Source organism: Colossoma macropomum, unplaced genomic scaffold (assembly GCF_904425465.1).
Source record: "Colossoma macropomum unplaced genomic scaffold, Colossoma_macropomum, whole genome shotgun sequence".
Taxonomy (NCBI): Eukaryota; Metazoa; Chordata; class Actinopteri; order Characiformes; family Serrasalmidae; genus Colossoma; species Colossoma macropomum.
This window is the reverse complement of record NW_023494804.1, coordinates 20,937,339-20,957,201: the sequence shown is the minus strand read 5'-3', so window position 1 is coordinate 20,957,201 and position 19,863 is coordinate 20,937,339. Positions and strand designations below refer to the sequence as shown.

Sequence of the window (19,863 nt, the reverse complement as noted above, 5' to 3'; positions counted from 1 at the left end):
AATGATGTACCATATCTACTTTAGAATATAGAACTTACCTTAAATATTCCATATAACTTTAAGTTTTTGGTCATGTAATCAGTAACATGTAGTTGTCAGCCCGCATGTTTAAACAAAACCACAAGGTTTGTTTAATACAGTTTCAGGCCATTTGCTTCATGGCCCACCTATCAGTACAGCACTCCACTGTGCATACAAAGAACATTTTCAATATTTCAGTGTATTAATACAGAGTTCACTTGATGTGTGTCTATTTAACAATGGCTTCAAACAAGGCTCAGCCAATCAGATTTTAGATCAGGTATAATAATATTTTAATAGGTATTTTAATAGGTTGTATCCTTCATTTTAGGCTTGTTGCTTATTGATCACCAAATAACAATAGTTGGTTATCAGTGAAAAGAGTCTGCCCAAATATTAATCCTTATTTTTGAGTAATGGCAAGATTGATTGATTGATTTTTTCACTGTTACTTTTCAATTAATTGATGACCAATTTCTGCAAAGCCCTTTCATTAGTAACGTAAAGCAGTGCTAATCCTTTGGGTATATTTAGCTTCAACACTCTGCGTCATGTTCATCAAAGTGTCTTCCTTGCTATGAAGAGCAGCTTTTGCCTAAATGTTTTAAACACCTGTTCCGTTTGAGTGACAGCGTTGAGTGGTTTTTGGCATTATTCCTAAAGTAGCACTTTTATCAGCTGTTCCTATAAATAGCAAGGTCTAAACGGCTTTTTGTCTCATATCGTAAAGTATTGCGAACAGGGAAAACGTGCTTATTTGTTAAAAACACTTTGAAATGCTAGATATCTTAAAACTTTGACTTATGAAGGCCAGTGTATTTAGTAATTCTGTCTATTTCTCATGCACAGTATTCTCGGCTTCTTTTCACTGACACACTCAGACACGGTCTCACTCGCACATGCACACATACTCAGAGGGGCTGTGATGCAAGGAGGGTCCAAATCCATGTAATTCCACAGCGATTGTGAACAAAGCGAGAGTGTGGAGCAGGCGATGGTCTAATCCTCTTTCCTCCAAAGCACAGCCATAAAAGGCTCCGTCCCCTGTCCAAACACCACCACTCAATTTGGGTCAAACTGCCAGACGAGGAGAGCTTCTTACATGGAGCTTCATTACAGCACAGAGAGAAAAATGCACACATACACTGGATGCAGCCAGCAGGACGCTCAGAAGTGAATCACTGAATAGAATGACACTGTTATACAGAATTCTGACATGATCTAATTAAGCTTAACCAAAAATATATGTCCTACACAAAAACATAGCTGTAGTAAGATAAGACAAGACAGACAAGACAACGACCTGGAGAGTCTTGACTTGCTATATGTTCTGCCCTAGGGTTCCTGAATTTCCCCTAGATAAACATGCTGCATGTTAGTTCTTCCACTCATTAACCCAGCAGTTATTGCTGGCAGTAACAAAATCATGCTGTAATTTAATATGAATTATTTATCAGTTGTAGCTCAAAGAAAGAAAAGAGAATTTCTGTTACAGAACTTTCAATTCATACCACACTTTTTTGTTTGTAGAGATATTTTGTTATGATTTGAATTTAATGAAAGGTTATTGTTGTATGTACAGTCTTGTTATGCAGAAATAAACATCAACACAAATAAAGTCGATAATAATAAAGTCAGAATTGCAGACTCAAACCTGTTGATACAGAAATCAAATCAAATTTAAATGTAATTCATTGCCTAACAAATTTTATAATTAAAAAATGTTCACTACAGACCAAAAGTAAGAACTCTTGACTTTGAAGAGTTTAGTCAGAGTGATTGTACATCACACCCTTGTTGGTTCTTTGTCTCTCAGACATCTTTGCTAAGGTACAGGCTTTTCCTTGGGATGAATTTAGTGTGGGAATAATGTTAAGTGCAAAACGATCAAATTCTTGAGCTCCTTTGGTGACAGTCCTGTATGCTAAAGGTTTGAAATCACTTGTCATATTAATATTTGTTATTTTATGTAGTCATTTATATAATGTACATTTGAATATTGCATTATAGTATTTTACAGTATATTATGTATGTACTGTAAAATATATGTATATAAGTTATATGCAAAAGTTTGGGCACCTTGGACAAAGTGCATGTTTATTTATTTGTTTTAACATATCTACTACAGAAAACACACTTCTGCACATTTTAAAGCATAATTATTGGTTATTTCCTAAATTTTACATATAGGGGAATAATAAAGCATAATGTGGTCTGTGCAAAAAAGGCACATTTTATATTTTATTTTTTCCCAATATGATAAATTCAGAAAATAAATAACATTTGCACAGAAAAATGCCTTTATTTAAGTGTTCCTGTAGATGATGTGTGAACTTATTTTCATTTTTTACAATTGAAAATTAGAAAAATTTAAATTAGACAGAGGTGTAATTTGATTGGGGTGGTGTAACTTTTGCATACAACTGTATATTAAATGTGATAATATTATAGATAATCATTTTAGGTGTTTTAGTGAATATTTAAAGTACTTGGGAAACAATTTACAATATTTTTTGTCAAGTTATCTGCCTCAAGGCCCGATCACCTCTTTTCAGGTATGAAGCATTGTGGATGGTAATTTCATTTATTTAACTTTCTTTTGTATTGTTGTATGTATTATCACCAAATCATGATCACCAAAGGGTTTGTGTTGTTAAAAACTGTGATTACAAACTGTTGAACAGTAGTGTGTAAAACTATTTCTTTAAGACACTAATATCAGACTCCTGTACTACCTGGATCACAGTGCTGAAACGTTTAAAGTTCTCATTTTAAAGGAGAATTGCACCGATTTTTCTAAATTTCTGCATAACTCAATCATGGAGATGTTAACTAAGTATTTCAGAGTGGTTTGGTGTGAAATGCTCCATTTTAGAGAAACTTAGCAAGTCAGAACTGTTCAGTGTTGGCGATTGGAACCACGAGGACTGTAGCCTGACACGTGCTATGTGTTTGAACAAAGCAAAACACATCAAGCACTCTTTGTTTACATCTCAATAATTGAATTATTTTGAATTTTGGAAATTTGGTGGAATTCCACTTACACATGTGACTCTCATCAGCTAAATGTGTATTGGGCTCCGCATGAGTTTAATTTGGTGTGCAGTGAAAACTGATCAGTACAGTGTAGTTTATCCACCATATAGTTGGAGTGCTGCCCTGTTACTCTGTTAACACCTTTTGTTCTCTGAACTTGTGAACTACTCATTCAGTACAACCTTTAACATGTCATTCAAATCATTATTTAACTTTTATGTGGATGAGTTGTGAACAGTGTCTTTATTGATGAGCAGAATTGCAGGCTGTTATACTGCCTTGATTATCTTCCTTCTGACACTTAATTTGCTGCTGGTGAACTTGGCACATAAGTGTTCTGCTTCAAAGCCCCTTTGATACTCAGTGAGTTTCGGAGATCTGTAAAATTGCAATTTTTAATTCTGCTAAATCAGTTCTAAGCTTTGCTGCATGACTAGATAAAATTTCCTTTACTTTTTTTGAGCTACAATTACAGTTTCATTTTAAGAGACTCTTGGGCTGAATTTAAAGTATCCTTTTTTTGTGCTCAGCTTAGTTTTATCTAGAGTCACTTTACTAACCCAAGAGTTCAAGGTACAGACCAATTACTTCAACACTACCAAGTGTCCAAAAATTCCATGTCATTAAATACCAGTTTTAAACAAACTAAGCAGTCAGTCTTAGCAGCATCTTTGAGCCAATAAGCATTTTGTTGAAAGCCTAGAATGCTGATTGGCTGTCCAAATTACATTCTGTTAACATCAGCGCTTCTCGGTTAGTCTATAAAAATCCCCACTTCCAGCACCTCATACTCATTTCTGGTTCACCCACTTTGGTTTGTAATTTATAAGTTGGTATCGTTCTTCAAGGGTTCTTTGGTTCTATATAGAGAAAGAACCATAAAGAGCCATTTGAATGCACAAATGATTCTTTGCATGGTCAAGTGGTTCTTCTCTGTGATTGTGAACCTGTTGAATATAGTTCTTTAAAGAACCCTTTCAAAAAAGCGTTCCACTATTCCCTTTTCAGTACTGTATAGAACCCCTTTTCCTAAGAGTGTATGATTCATGTGTCTAATGATTGTGTCTGTGATAGTATAGTGATTTTCTTTATGTTTGTCTGATGGTCAGGTGCTGCAGGCCATGGGCTACCCCACAGGCTTCGACACGGACCTGGACTCTATGAGTGCTGATGAGAAGTCAGACAGTGAAGGGAAGAGCGAGACATCTACACACTCAAGCAATAACACACCACACTCCACAGACAGCTCCAACACACTGGAGGTACACACACACAGTCACAAACCCTGATTATATGTATATGTGTGTGTGTGTGTGTGTGTGTGTGTGTGTGTATGTATATATACACTATATAGAAAAAAAAATTTGGGACACCTACACATTACACCTACAGAGTTTTTTATGATACCCATTCTAAATCCATAGGCATTATTATGGAGTTGGTCCCCCTTTGCAGCTACAACAGCTTCCACTCTTCTGGGAAGCTTTCTACAAGAATTTGGAGTGTGTCTGTGGGAATTTTAGCCCATTCACCCAGAAGAGCATGTGTGAGGTCAGACACTGATGTTGGACGAGAGGGCCTGGCTCGCAGTCTCTGTTCTAGTTCATTCCAAAGGTGTTTGATGGGGTTGAGGTCAGGGCTCTATGAGGGCCAGTCAAGTTCTTCCATACCAAACTCACCCAGTCATGCCTTTATGCACCTTGCTTTGTGCACTGGGGCTCAGTCATGCTGGAACAGAAAAGGGTCTTCCCCAAACTGTTCCCACAAAGTTGGAAGCATACAGTTGTCCAAAATGTCCTGGTCTGCTGAAGCATTAAGATTTCCCTTCACTAGAACTAAGGAGCCTAGACCAACCCCTAAAAACAACCCCATAGCATTATCCCTCCTCCACCAAAATTTACTGTCAGCACAATGCAGTCAGGCAGGTAACGTTCTTGTGGCATTCGGCAAACCCAGACTCGTCCACCGGACTGCCAGATAGAGAAGTGTGATTCGTCACTCCACAGAATGCTCCAGAGTCCAGTGGTGGTGTGCTTTACACCACTCCATCCGACGCTTGGTATTGTGCATTTTGATCTTAGGGTCATGTGTAGCTGCTCCTGAACTCAATAAATAGGACTATATATAATATTTTAGATTATATCAATGCTTTAGTCCATATAGTATGTGTGTGTGTGTGTTCACATGTGGAGAAATAAAAACAAGTCTATCAGTGATAGCAGAAACTTATTCAAAAACGGTTTATGCAAAATTATTTTTACCCCTTTAATTAAAGCTGACTATCTACACTTAAGTCAATGACTACTTAATTTCAAATACGCTGTGTATACAAGAAATATGAGTGTGCATTAAAATGTACAGAAAATGTTTCTCTAATGAAGGTGGTATTAATTGTAACATAGATGTTTATTGGCTGAAACATTGGGAGAAAGAAACAAAATGTGGTTCATATAAATGTGCACATTTAATGTAATTTTTTATTTTTTTTATTATTTATATAATAAATTCGGCAGATACATAGACATTGTGCTCTAAACTTGTAGATGTGTTAACCTACTTTCATTTAGAAAATCAGTAAGTCGGTTTGTCATTTGCATAGGACTGTATGACCCCATATCTTGACAAAGTATAAAACGGTGTGTTTATGTGTGTGTGTAGGTGCGAACTCAGGGTCCTATTCTGACGGCAAGCGGTAAGAACCCAGTGATGGAGCTGAATGAAAAGCGGCGAGGTCTCAAATACGAGCTGATCTCCGAGAGCGGTGGCAGCCATGACAAACGCTTCGTCATGGAGGCGAGTCACATATATGCAAATTGCAGTATTACTACAACTATCAAATTGACACGTACAATTAATTAGAACTAATATATGTATTACCATTAAATGGTTTTAGCCTTAATCTCCTTAAAAGAGATTAAAAGAGCTGTAAAAGAGAATTTCTTGAAAGTATATGGCAGTGAATGTTATTTTTATGTTCTGTGTTACATAGTGTGGTACGTGTGTGTGTCTGTGTGTATGTATGTGTGCATACACACATATATACATACAATGTACTACTGAGACAAAGCATATTATACAGTGGTGCTCAGTTTATTTCATGTAGCATTTCATTAGTGCATTAAGAGAAGACTTCATTATTAAAAACTTTCACTGAGCTGCTGCTAAACACAAATGTTATGTTTAATGTGATGAAAGGTTGAACTCTTGAACCCTGTTGTGGCAGGTGGAGGTTGATGGGCAGAAGTTCCGTGGAGCAGGGCCCAATAAGAAAGTAGCCAAAGCCAGCGCTGCCCTTGCTGCACTGGAGAAACTATTTTCTGGGCCAAATGCTGCCGGCAACAAAAAGAAAAAAATCATCCCTCAGGTGAGACAATGTAATCACTGATCGATGCTTCCAGCCCACTTGAGCAACCTGATCAGTGATCCTCCTTATCAATAATACTCTACCTTTGACTCTAAAGCCCATTGATTCAGCTTCCAAGGCTCCTGTTTGACCTCATGTGAATGAAAACAAGCCTAATTATTAACGTCTCTCTAGGATCTGGTTTATGTTAGGGGATAATGGAGATACTAAGGTGAAGACCACAAGAGTAATTTTAATATAATTGACACTTTTTGTGCATGCCAAACATTCTGTATTATTATTGGGCCGTATTCGCTAATTGTTCTTAACAAAAATTTCTTTTTAAAACCCACTTATACAGTTTTTACGAAGATTCTGACATTCACCAGTGTTTTCTTATTTGGATTTGTTCTTGGGTAAGAACAAAATCTGCACACACTTAAGAGCACAAAGGTGCAAACAGTTCTGCAGGTTAAGAACACGTCATGAATCTGACAGACTTTTTCTTAGGACCTTTCTAAAGAACACAAAAAAGAGAAAAAATAAGAAGATATTGGTGAATGAGGCCCATTGTCCTGGAAAATGGTCAGTGATTATGCGCCTAATAGAAACTATAAGCTGCTGTTTTGTATCTACACAAAATGGGCTGAGACAGTATGAAAAGAGAATTTTAGTTCCAATATAGTTTTAATATCTTGAAATGTGTTGAAACCAAGTGCTAATATACATTAAAATAAGTTCACCATGTTTTATATTGAAACCCTTTTTTTTACTGAACCTCATCTAATTAAGTAAATGTTCAGTAAATCACAAATAAATAAATTATCACCACTGCATACTGTTTACACTGTCAGCGCTGTTTGCATTAAGCTTAAAATAACTATATATAATCATGTAGGATGCAGGTTTTAACAGTATCCTAAGTTAAATTGCCATTTCTCACCATTATAAAACTGCCCAAATTCATTAAACTAAAAGATAACTTACCTTGCATTTGCTGTAAAGCAGCAGGTGGTGGTGACACAAATGACTCATTGAATTTGACTTAATTTTGCTGCAACTTTCTTTCTGAATGTTCTGCAGATAAGGCAGTCATTTCTGATTCATTTTCGCTCAGCACTTTTCATAAAACCAAAATATGACCATACTTTTGACTTGCTCTAATTAGAAAGATGAGAAAGCCCTGTGGCGCTGTCCTTGCCTTCTGCCATGGTTTTACTGGAGCATATGCATGGCCTATGTAGAGAGACTGGCTAACTTGGTTGATGCTGGGCTGTAGGCCATTTTACTGAGAAAACCCTGCCTTTAAAGACATGGTTATAGACAATTAAAATGTGAAAAAGTGTAATTACTTTTGAGATTTTACCACTATATTGTAAAACTGGTTAACTGCCCAGCCACTACATAAACTGCGCTATTTTTGTGCTTTTAGTATGTGAAATAGAATCAATGCATGTTGAAGCATTTTGTATTTATATGGGAGGTAAAGTGGTGAATGTGAGAATATTTTTGTGTGTATGAGTGGTAAAACGTGAATATTGGTCCAACTCACACTGTGTGTGTGTTTACAGAGTAAAGGAGTGATCGCTGCAGCCGCTGCTGCCACTGCTGTGGCGGTTCAGGCAGCTCGAGGAAGAGGAAGAGCCGCACTCACGCGAGGAGCATTCGTTAGTGCCGCTGCTCCGGGATACGTCACACCAGGTAAGTCTGTAAGGTGTTGATATTTTTGTTGTTATCTGGGTGTGTGCATAAATGCTGTGATGCTCTGTATATTTACTTTAAAAATGGCTAGACTGGAGCTAGTCACTGAATATCTGATACTGAATGTGTGTGTGTGTGTGTGTGTGTGTGTGTGTATGTATATGTATATGTATATATATATATATATAAAGGGGTTTGTGTGTGTGTGTATATATATATATATATAAAGGAATATCAATATGTGGAAAAGTTGGCTATTTAAAATAAAGAATTCATTTTATTTTAAGTACTGATTCTGGGTACTGGATTGGTACCATCTCTAGTTTCTTGTCATAAAGACATTTGAAGTCCCCTTAGTTGAAATATTTAATCTTATTTATCAGTGTGTCTCAAACCCTCTCCTTACAGGTTTTGGAAGCCCGTATGGTTACGGTGCTGCTGCTGCTGCTCCTGCATACGGTATGTACCTCTTCCCCTGCCCCACTCCGAGTCTAGGGTCCAAATTTGCCCCAACTATCCCCTACCCCACCTTCCATTCAGCTCTAAAATTGGGCCTTGAACCTGTCAAGTCAGCAATCTCTCTCTGTTTGAACTCAAGCTGGCAAATCCCCCTGGCCAACGGGAGGACAGGGTCATAACCTTTTGGTTCTTCCTGTGGTTGGAGCAAGCCTTGCTTCGCTTCGGCTGGGTGTTTCGAGCGCTGCTTTGTCTGAGTCTGCCTGCTCCCCCTGTCCTCGCCCCCCTGTCCCTGACTCTGGACACGACTTTCTTTCGCAGTGTCAGAATGGCTCTGCTGTCTACAGCACTGAGATACCCCATTCAAAGCAGCCCTGGCTCAGAGAGAGAGAGAGAAAGAGAAAGAAAGGGAGAATGGGAGAGGAAGAGGCTGAGAGACCAATGCCACTAAAGCGAGTTATAGAGATATGCATGCAGATTGACATAGATGTGTACATACCACATATATACCACATACATTTTTACATGTGTAAGATACACAAAACCTGTGTATAACCTAGGGACTATGGGTACTTAAGCACTCTATTAAGCTTTCCAGGTGGCAGTATTTGAAATCACTATTTAAGTGTCAGACCTACAAGTGAAATGGTGTTAGATTATAACTGGGCTATAAAGTGTGACATTTTTGCTCGTATTAAAGATTAAGTGTATTATATCAAACTTTGCTGCTATGAAGCACAAGTGAAATCTTAATGCGTTGTTAACGCGACGTCTCTTAATTAATCTTATGGATATTTAAAATAGAAATAGTCAGACTGCAGATTCCTAGTAAATTCCTAATAAGTTTGTTTGATTAGAAGAAAGTCTGTTAAATTTGCAGATTCAGAACTTTAAATCCATGACAAATTTGTGTTTGTAGGTAAAAGTAGTTTTAGCATAATTTGAATTTGACTGAAAATATTATTGTGTCCAGCAGATTTGCAAAATGTGCACGTTTTTGCCATGTTTTTATTGTTTTCTGACATGTTCAGAAAATATCAGAAGTGTGGCCTTAAACCTGTCAATACAGAATGAAAAGTGTATGTAAATATTTGTCATATAAGGGTATAATTAGCTGTAATTGTATAATTATCTATAAACAGTGTAAATCAAATGATAGGAAAACAGCAATACCTCTAGTTAAACTCTGGTATTATACAAATACACTGTTGATTTAGGGCGGGGAATCAAGTGACTGCTGGTGTGTCTGTGCGATTCGTCACGAGCAGGTGTCATCGCTGCTAAACCCAGCCAGCTGCTGAGGCAGACTCTTCTCACTCTGCAGAGTGTGAGAGCGCCTCGGAGGACTAGCGTGTCTCTCTTTCGTCACCACATGCTCCCCCCTTCCTTCAGCTCCCCCCACAGCATAACTCCATGTCCAGTGTACAGAGGTCAGCTATACACATACTGAACATGCAGACTAGGGCCAGACCAACATGAACATTGTCACTCATTTTAAGGAGCTAAAAATGATGGTAACTGATATCAGCTGAAAGAATTTTATACAGCCAAAAAGTTTCCAGTAGTTTGAGTTAAACAGTGCTTTACTGACTGATATGCCAGTTTGTCAGTTCTTAAATTGCCAGATGTCTTAAACAACAGAAAGTCAGTCTTAAATTTTGCAGCATTTAGGGCCTAGAGCCCCAGAATTCTGCCAGAATTCAGTTTTGTTGGTTTGCATTTTGCATGTTTTCGTTACAGCATTAAACCATTAAAATTATCAGACATCAATTCTTCTGACATTAGATGTGTATGTTTATATCAAAATATAGACCAAGAGACTTGCAAATGCAAAGAGATTTTTGTTCCTTAAGTATTTGGATTTTAAAAGCACATATCAAATACACATATGACACACACAGTGCTCTTGTGCAGGCTGTGTTGTGTGTGGCATTGGGTCTCTTTCTCTGGACCAGCCTGGCCGAAGCTGCTTTGAATGAGTTTTATGTGCAGGGAGGACTAGGAGAGGAGGGGAGAGGGAGTATAGAGGAAATGTCTTGTGTACTTTTGGCCTGTGGGGTAACTGAGGGGCAGTAAGTGGGATTGCTGTCCTGGTCTTTGCCTGCCACATAATGAGCACTCCTCTAGATAAAGGAAAGCCAGGTACGGTGCTGTAGGAGACCAGCGTCCTCTCTTTTTCCTCTTTATCTCTCTCTGTTTCTCATTCTGTTTTCTCTGGTCTCGGAGAGCTGTGTGCATGCACTTCCTCTCACTCAGTCATCCAGTGCTGTCCAAACCTCTGCCTCCTGTTGCTGCTTTGTGATTTCTAAAATGGGACTGGGAGACTATAAACAGTTAAACATGAGACACACACATACATACATACATACACACTAGGGTGAACCTTCCACTATAAACACACTAGGTTGAACAAACCAACCTGTCTTATTCATGTCCCTGCCTGCCCCGTGTGCCCCACGCATCTGACACAACAGGCAAAGATTACTGCTGAGCTTCATAAGTAGAAATATGGTATGCAAGTGCAGTAAACACATAAATACTTGGTGGCTTCATATATACTTTATATAATATAAATATGTGTCTGGATTGACCATTTAAAGTAAACCAAAAGAGAGGGCACTTTGAGCTTTACTTCATCATGCTGCATTATTTTATCCTGTTAAAGTACATGTTATATAGGTGTAAAGAAAATCACCTACAGGCATACCTGCAAACACTTTCTCTCTTGTGTGGACTAATTTTTCCCTTTGACCTTTTACTTCTGGTCTACTGAAGCCCCCTGCTTTCTTTCACTCACTCCTCTAACTACTCTCATGAATACAGGACCCTTTGTTTAAAATGAACATGATTGGCACAATATCCTTTCTTTTTTATTTATTTCTTATTTTCCCAAACCCCAGACTCATGTGGAGTACTCTCTTCATTCTCTTTCTAGGTTTGCCCAAGAGAATGCTTCTGTTGCCCGTCATGAAAGTGCCCGCCTACCCAATCCCCCACTACTCCTTCTTTTAGCTCAGGAGATTCACCAAAACACAAACACACACACACACGACTTTTAATTCAGAAGGGAATGTTAGACAGAATGTCCGAGTATAACCCCATTGAGAGCTATAAGGACTTTAAGTGGAGGTTTATTTGTAAAGCATTTTTAATTTAGTTTATTTTATTTTTGACCTCTTTGTTTTCTGACTTAAAAAATGCAGGTTTTTAAGTTCTTAAAGAAGAAGAAGAAAAAAGACTTGAACGATTTGTACTGTGAATTGTTACCTCATTCGTGGAATTTTAAATTATACCAACTTTTTTTCTTTTCTTTCTTTTTTTAAATTGTGGTTGTTTTTTCTATTAGAAAGGATTGAGGCTATGTGATTGGACACAGGCATCTTTTTAAAGATGGCAGAAGCTATGGGATGTATAGGTCTAATTGAAACTACTGCTGACGAATAAACCTTTATCTTCCTCAACTGCCAAGCGTTGACTGGTGTGTACACGCTAAGCCCATAGAGACTCACACCTGCGTAGGTATTTATTTATGTGGAGCTATAAGCTGTCATGTGATTTCACAGGCTTCTGCATAAACTAAAGTTTGTTGTTACTTTGCCTGGAGGAGTGTAGATTTCAGACATTAGTGCCGGCTTTATTTTTCATGCCTTTGGCTGCTAAGTGAAGCCTATAGCTAGGAGTGTAAAACCTTCATTCAGTCCTTCGTCACTCAAACCCTGGTCCCCTAAGGATGCATGATGAAAACTGCTGCATTCTATGGACAGTGAACGAGATATGATCCAACTGTTGGCCATGTACGCTCAATATTTGCCATTCATATATAGGATGCAGTTAAATGCAGCTGAATAGGTAGAATCCTTTAACAGGTAATAGTCTCTTGAAAACACACACAAATACAGGACAACAGAAACATGTCATACCCAAAGAGCCTTCACACTGCAACACATCTGGAGCCTCCAGTCACAGCCACACATCGGAGAATCGAAAGCAGCAACATGGGATCCATGGAGATATGCTACTTAATTGTCTTATGTCCTTTGTTTTTTTTCTTTTGGTGTTTGTTTTTTCCTTCTTGGTGAGCGTCTTAGCGTGTGAGCTGTAAGTTCTTCCTAGTCCACAGGCCAGCACAAGCAACTGCACAAGTTGGCCCATGTCCTCACTGTCCTTCCAGCTTTCTTGGCCAAATTAGTGGCCAGCTAACTATGTTTTCACCTTGAAAGGAAGCTTGTACCTTGAGGGAGGGAGAAAAAGCGTGTTTTCCTCTGATGACAACATTGTAACGTACTGCAGCCTCTGTAATAGGCTATTTACCAAAGACAGTTTTCAATAACTGAGCTGTAGTCTGACCTTGATCTTGTCCTTGGTTGTAGTAGGTATTGTGCCATTTTCTATAAATTGAGGTAGACAGGGGCCATTGCAGATTGAGCTGCTGTCGTGCGATTGGCTTAAACCCAATCAGAAGGTGTTTGTGCTGGTTTGTGACAGGAATGTGGCCATCCCTAACCAAAGAGAACCACCATTTCCCTGGTTACTCTCTGTGGTCACGTGATCCCCATTGCTGTAAGATGGAGACCCCATTCTTCATGATCATCCTCAGCTGTGTCCACTCAGAAACCAATGGGGCCTGTTCTCTTTGATGGTGATGGCGTTCATTGTACAATACTCTTTCCAAAATCACACTGGCTCTGGTTCTGATTTGTCAGAGTTATGTACTAACCACGTGTCTGAAACTTGAAAGTTGCCACATACCTTTTTCCTCACACATCCTCTGCTTTTTATCTTTGAATGAATGAGCTCTGAGATTTATTTTCCTTTTTTATATATTTTTTTGTTTTGTTTTGTTTTGTTTTTTTTTGGTCGAGAAGTGGTAACCATGCAACTTAAGTTGTTGATGTCTTTTATTAACCTCCTGAAACGCTCCTCGTTCAATGAAAACCCCACGTACAGCCTGAAAGAGCAGAGACCCTAGTATCCACCCTTGCAGCACACCCAGACCACCCGCCCCCCCTCCCATCAGAGTGTGTACCACTGCCTCCTGCTGTCCCGCGCCATTAATTGCAGCTTTCTCTGCTCTTCTCCTCACTGTAGGTGGTCTTTTCATTGACAATCCCTTTTACCAGCCGCGGACCATCGCACCTTTTATTATTCACTTGGGTCCTCAAGATCTCTTCTCTGACTTCTAGAACCATCAGGTTGTGTGGCTCTAAAGTGTCGTACCACTCCAGGCTTGACCAGGCTGTCTCCACCGCACAGAAACGCCCCAAACTACACACACACACTCTCCTCCCAAACTGACCTATACCTAAACTTACGGATTCACTCGCAGATCGTACAAAAGCAATATTCCAATTTGACTTGTTCACCTCAGCTCAACCTGACAAATGGCTGGGGACTTTGGTCTTTCTTATATAGCAATACACCTGAACTTTTTTTAGGCTTTAAGCTTACTTGAGATGATGTGAATGTTCAGTTGAGTCTTACTTCAACACTGCACTGCAATATTCATATTCACTGTATATTCACCATGTGTGTATGTGCTATAATATATATATATATATATATATATATATATATATATATATATATATATATATATATATATATATATAAAATGTGTGTATGGTATAACGGTACTATAAATATATGTGTAGATATACCTATGTACTTATGTATATTTATATACTATACATATACATTTAAATATTGTTGGTATAAATTATTTTAGAATTGCAAAGTGAAATGTAACCATTAACTTGGAATATAGCTTTCTTCCAATTTTATATATACTGAGCAATTTAATCTCATAATTTAATCTATTGAAATGCAATATGAAAACCCTTTTCTTAATCTACTGGTTGTAGATTAGTAATGCTTCCTTCTCTGCGCCTTGAGCAGCTTTGACCATGTCTGTTCACTACATTCTGTGTGTGTGTAGTGTGTGTGTGTGTAGTGTGTGTGTGTGTGTGTGTGTGTGTGTATGTGTGTCTGCGCACATGTGACCAGTATGACCAAAGCCTGGTGTTCTGGCTCTATGGAGGAGCGCTTCTCCTGAATTTTCTTCTAAATGTTCATAGCTGGGGATGCACCGAGCTGACCTTCTCCCTCCCTCAGGATCGGTTATTGCAGAGTATCGATTTAATTTTTTTTTCTTCCTCTTCAGTTTAGAGTCTGCATACCTCATATAATGCACTGAATGCAACTGAAGAGTTCCTTCCAAAACATGATATCTATTTTAATACATTTCGGTAATTACAGATTTTTAAGTGAGGCACAGTGGACATGCATTTCATATTCAACTGTGTTATTTTCATTTAAATTAGCGCTATTAGGTTTTTTTTTACTGATCACTGAAGACTGCTTAAAAGGGAATTGCACAGATTTTTCAATATGCATAATTCAGTCATTAAAATGTAAACACAGTCATCCAGAGTGGTTTGATGTGAAATGGTTCATTACAGAGAAACTTGCTGACTCTCCACAGTGGTGGTGATAGGAACCAGTGGTCGCCATTATTTAAAAAACAACCACTGAAACTATACATCTTCTGAGGTTTTATATTGAAAGTATATTTAATAGTGGTAAATCACGTTTTGGAATGGCTCTTCTATTTTAGAGCGATTGTGACTAAGAAACTGTACTGACAGACAATCGGTCAGGTCTGCTCATCAGATCTGATCTACCAGATCAGTGTAAAAAGGTCAGTATTGGTGCCAGTACTGATCCAGTGTATCAGATCGGTGCATCACTATCTGTAGCAACACACAGTTGTTTAGACATTATTCATGTGCGTCCACACACACACACACACACACACATGCTGATCCTTAGAAAGCACACCCCCTCTGCACATTTGAGCTGTTTACATTCTGTCCCAGTTCAGTGAGGTGCATACACTCCACAGACACGTTCCCCAAGCTCCGTGTATGGCAGCGTGTCTGGTGGGCAGCTAACGTGACCCAGTCACTCCAATCTATTTTTTCACACAAAGCACAGTCTCGCTCATTTCCTTGCTACAGGCAGCCTCAGCTGTAAACTGAGTTTGCTGTAGAGCTACAGTACAGCAGGCACTGTATGCTGCACAGATGCTGAGATTTTGACCATTTGTTATAGACTAATGACTACAATTACTCACTCTGTCCAGTCCTTTAAAGAACTCCGATCATACAGTGCTGTGCAGACCACCTTTCATTCATTTAATTTCAAGTCAAAACAACCATTAAGTGAAGTTATTCATTTTTCAGGAGATGTCTGAGGAAATCAGATATAACATATTCCTCCTGCATAAAGAAGGGCACAGTCAAGCAAAAAAGTAAAAAAATGTGTAAAGATGTAGATACAATGGCATCAGGGGCCAGAATCATTAAAGTGTCTTAAAGAAAATCCTCTGAAATGTGATTTATTTTTTTTTTTCTTAACTTCATTCTTTAAAAAGGTCATAAGAAATTGTTATTCTTCAAATAGCTAATATTCTTCAAATAGCTAATATCCTAAGAATGATCTTATTATCTAAGAATAACTCTGAGAACAAGTGGCATCTTGAAAATATTTTGTCATAACTTGTCTTAGGCTGTAAAGAGTTGAGAAGGTAAGTATCTAAATTTATCACGGACACTGACTCTGCTCCTCCTGCTCATCCTTGTCCGTCACCCCACAGGATTTTTTTTCCCTGTTGGCTGTTTCTTCCACCATCACCTCTATTTCTTGTTTGCTAAATATTTTAAACACTTGGTTTGATGTTTTACCTCCATTTTGCTCCTCTGAGGGAGAATTAAACTAAATAATGGTAGTAACAATTAATACAAATTCAAAATGTATATCTCTTGTCATTTATGATGCATAGTAAAATGCAACAAAGCCTACATAAGAAAACTATGAAAATCTTCTTAAGAAAATCATAAGAAAATAATTCTCTTAAGGGAATATTTAAGTTTTTTTTCAAGAATTGCATTAAGAACATTCTTATGAACCTCTAAGTGTTTGTATTAAGAACTTTCACAAGTTTTTTCTTAAAGCTTTCGTAAATCTGGCCCCTGGTACTTACAGCATTCATCTTTGAGGGATCTAACAATGGACCAGAGTCCAGATCTCATCATCACTGAATGTGTTTGATTACTGGAATGATGAGAAGCAAAAAATCCAACCAACGTTTAAGACTGAACTTGTGAGTTGTGAAAGAGAAATCCCTGCAGATTTCTCTGAAAAACTGAACCTGAGTGTCCTGAAAAGAATGGAAGCTGTAAAAAAAGGTAAAGAATGGACACACTAAGTACTGAAAAAAATGAAGTTATATTTAGTTGTTGAGGCTTCAGTGTATTTTTCTGTTGAACATGTTTTGTGCTTTTTTCCTGTTGCTGAAAAATGAAGAATGTCTACTGTTTCGACTGCAGTTAAATAAATGAAGGGTGGTCTCTGACTTTCACACAGTACTTTGTATCATAGCTGCCCCATTAAAATATGAAATCTAAGTATAACTGCATATATGCTTCAAGTGAAGACCAATATTTGACTTTGTTCTGTTTAAATCGACAGTTCACAATGGCATAGGTGCCAGGGTCAGTGGACAGTGGTTAATTAAAAATGTAAATACTCCAAAATGTGTAAAGCATATTATTGATTTGTAAGCACCAGTCAGATATCATTCGTTAGATTACTATGATTAGACTGTATTAGATGTAGGCTGTTTTACTGTAAAGAAAATACCAGCTAATAGATTTTTTTTTTTCATATCTAGCTTATCTAAATGACCCTAGTTATTAAAACTTAATATATACATGTATTCCATTCTCTGAAATTTGAATGATCTGGGCTAAATATGTCTCAGTTTAAGCAAATTAGAACTGAAGCAACACTCCTCTGGCCCAGTTTAAAGCATACAGCTTGATATAAAGCACCTCAAAGCCATATTTGTTTTGTGTGTTAACCTAATGAAAAAGCCCATGATACAGCCAGAATTCTACTGAATGTACATCAAACCAGCTCACTTGTTTTTATCAGAGCTCACCTGTTTTGATTCTTCTTCTCATTTTAATTGCTGACTGCATTTTTTTCTTAATTTGCACCATGTTTTTTAAAAAGCAATTGAACCTCAAAAGTTTTTCTCTCCAACCAGAAGAATGACTTCACTCATTTTTGAATTAAAGATGGTAAGTCTTTATGTGGGTAAGTTCTGTGTGAAATACTCATTGTAGTATTGAGAAGAAATCATGGCGTCAGAGAAATTGTGCAAAAATTAGATGGTTGCCTTTATTTTTCTTTGCGCTTGATAATTGGTTGTCAAACACACAAGCCCCTTTCCATGATCTTTATTTACTACAAAAACAATAAAAATAACATAGCTGTAGATCAAGGCTTTGAAGGATGGCATTACTTAAAGTAGAGATTTTCATTTGAGTCTTGAATGAATAGAAGATTGTAGAACTTTAGCACTGGGGATTATCTATTTGTTGAATGTAGATTAAAAGTCTTCCATGTTATATTAACCTTTTATCTAATCGAATCGTTAAAAACAGATTTATGCTCTGCTTTTGTGTACTAGTGAATGTGCCGAAGTGCATTTAAGGAATACGTCATCTGAAAATGCTAATATGGCTAACAATAAGTGAAAGCTAACAGGGTCCAGTTAGCATAGTATCATTTGCATAATGGACCCTAGCATTCATTAACTGTTAGCAATGTCTGCATTTTTGAGTGGCATGTCTCTTTAACCATGTATAGCCATATCTATATATATAAATATTCAAAACAGTAAAATCTAAGATATTACAGGGACATTTAAGAAGAACCCGAAAACAGAAGCCATATGGTCTAGCACAAAAAGATAGAATCAAAAGTACCTGCGTTGTCCAGTTCCATTAAAAACAAATAAAAAATACCTTACTGTAACTGCTTTTTTTCCAAGGGACCGCCACAAAAAGGTTTATTTAAAGCATGAATATCTTGTATATCCCTGCCTCATGATAACTGTGTCTCTTTAGGCAGCTCTGAAAGCCAGGTGGTGTCCATAAATACGTTGGGAGGAATCATATTTTAGCCTTGTTTAAGGTCTAATTTGGCTCACCAGAGGCGGCCAAAGCTAATCAGGCCTGTTTCAACTTTCCTTGATGCATCAGCAGGGGGGAGGGATTTGAAAAGGCATTCGTACAGCTGCATCTTGGGTGAAATTAAGGGGGTAAAGATGGAGCTTGTCATGTGGCAATTAAAAGCACCCACAGAGTGGACAGCTCATCAGAGTTGGCCTAGCGTATTACTGAAGGAATCCATGAAGTCTGTTATTTATTTTTGGCCTAACAGAAGTTCCACTCATTGGTTTCTGGGATTGAGCTAGCCGCCCTTACTGGAATTTTCCAAAATATACATACATATATATGTGTTAGAAATCTCTAAAATGGTAACTTTACAGGACAAAGAAAAACGTTCTTAACTTTCAATGGAAGTTAATAGAAAAAGATTTTTACAAGTGATTTTGGAGCATTTCTGATGTTCCCTTCATCATGACATTTTAGCACAATTCAAAGGGGATGTACATAATTGTATATCCTTGCTGTCGTAACAAAACCTTGTAAATCTGAAAAAGTCTTTGTAAATCTATTTATCTTGGCAGTAAGCATTTGTTCTTTCAAAGTTCATCTAATCAGTCTTTCATTAAATAGCATCAGGTGAGCTGCTAATGGAATTCAACAGATCCATTCAATAGCTGGAGTGCACTGAGAAGTCAGGAACCAAATCTGTATTCTTTTAACAGTATTTTTCTAAACAATATATTAATATCTTCTTAAAAAACTGTTTATTTGTATTTATTCTAATGTTAGATAATGTTGTTACTGGCAGAAACACTCTTACTGCTGAGATAAGTAGTTCGACAATTTTATAACAGAATTTTGCCCAATATTGTAGGCTAATGTAACAGGACTTTGTTCCAAATAATTTCAGAGCGATTTGATATGACAGCAACGATATGTCTCTTCATTAAAATCCTCCTGGAAATGACAGAATTTAAAATATCAGTGCCACTTTTTAAAGAAACAGTTTGCCTAGTTTTAAATAAAGAACTCACCTAGTTTGGAACATTTAGTTTCCAGACTTCAGATATTATAAAACTCATGAACTATCAGGAGAAAGCTTCATAACAGAGTTAATGTGGCTTCCCCAAAAGAAGCAAACACCTTTTATCCAACAGCAATTAAAACTGCTCTCAAACAGGTATTAGCAAATGACAAAAGCAGTGATTGCTTTGGGCCCACTTAGCACCCCCACCGTGTCTAATGATGCCACATGCTTTAAGAATACTGATGCATATTAATGTCAAC

General features: G+C 37.6%; 1 protein-coding gene across 6 annotated transcripts in view; it reads left to right on the top strand.

The window, feature by feature from the left end:
• Positions 1-13,021, top strand: part of LOC118824930 (spermatid perinuclear RNA binding protein) — a 117,381-nt gene extending 104,360 nt beyond the window's left edge. For all 6 annotated transcript variants that reach the window (XM_036595398.1, XM_036595401.1, XM_036595399.1 and 3 more), the window contains 6 exons: positions 4,167-4,319; positions 5,716-5,850; positions 6,281-6,421; positions 7,972-8,101; positions 8,510-8,560; positions 11,493-13,021. In XM_036595398.1, coding sequence (XP_036451291.1) covers positions 4,167-4,319; positions 5,716-5,850; positions 6,281-6,421; positions 7,972-8,101; positions 8,510-8,560; positions 11,493-11,569 — 687 coding nt within the window. In that variant the 3' untranslated portion in view covers positions 11,570-13,021. The remainder of the gene's footprint in view (positions 1-4,166; positions 4,320-5,715; positions 5,851-6,280; positions 6,422-7,971; positions 8,102-8,509; positions 8,561-11,492) is intronic.
• Positions 13,022-19,863: the final 6,842 nt, after the last annotated feature.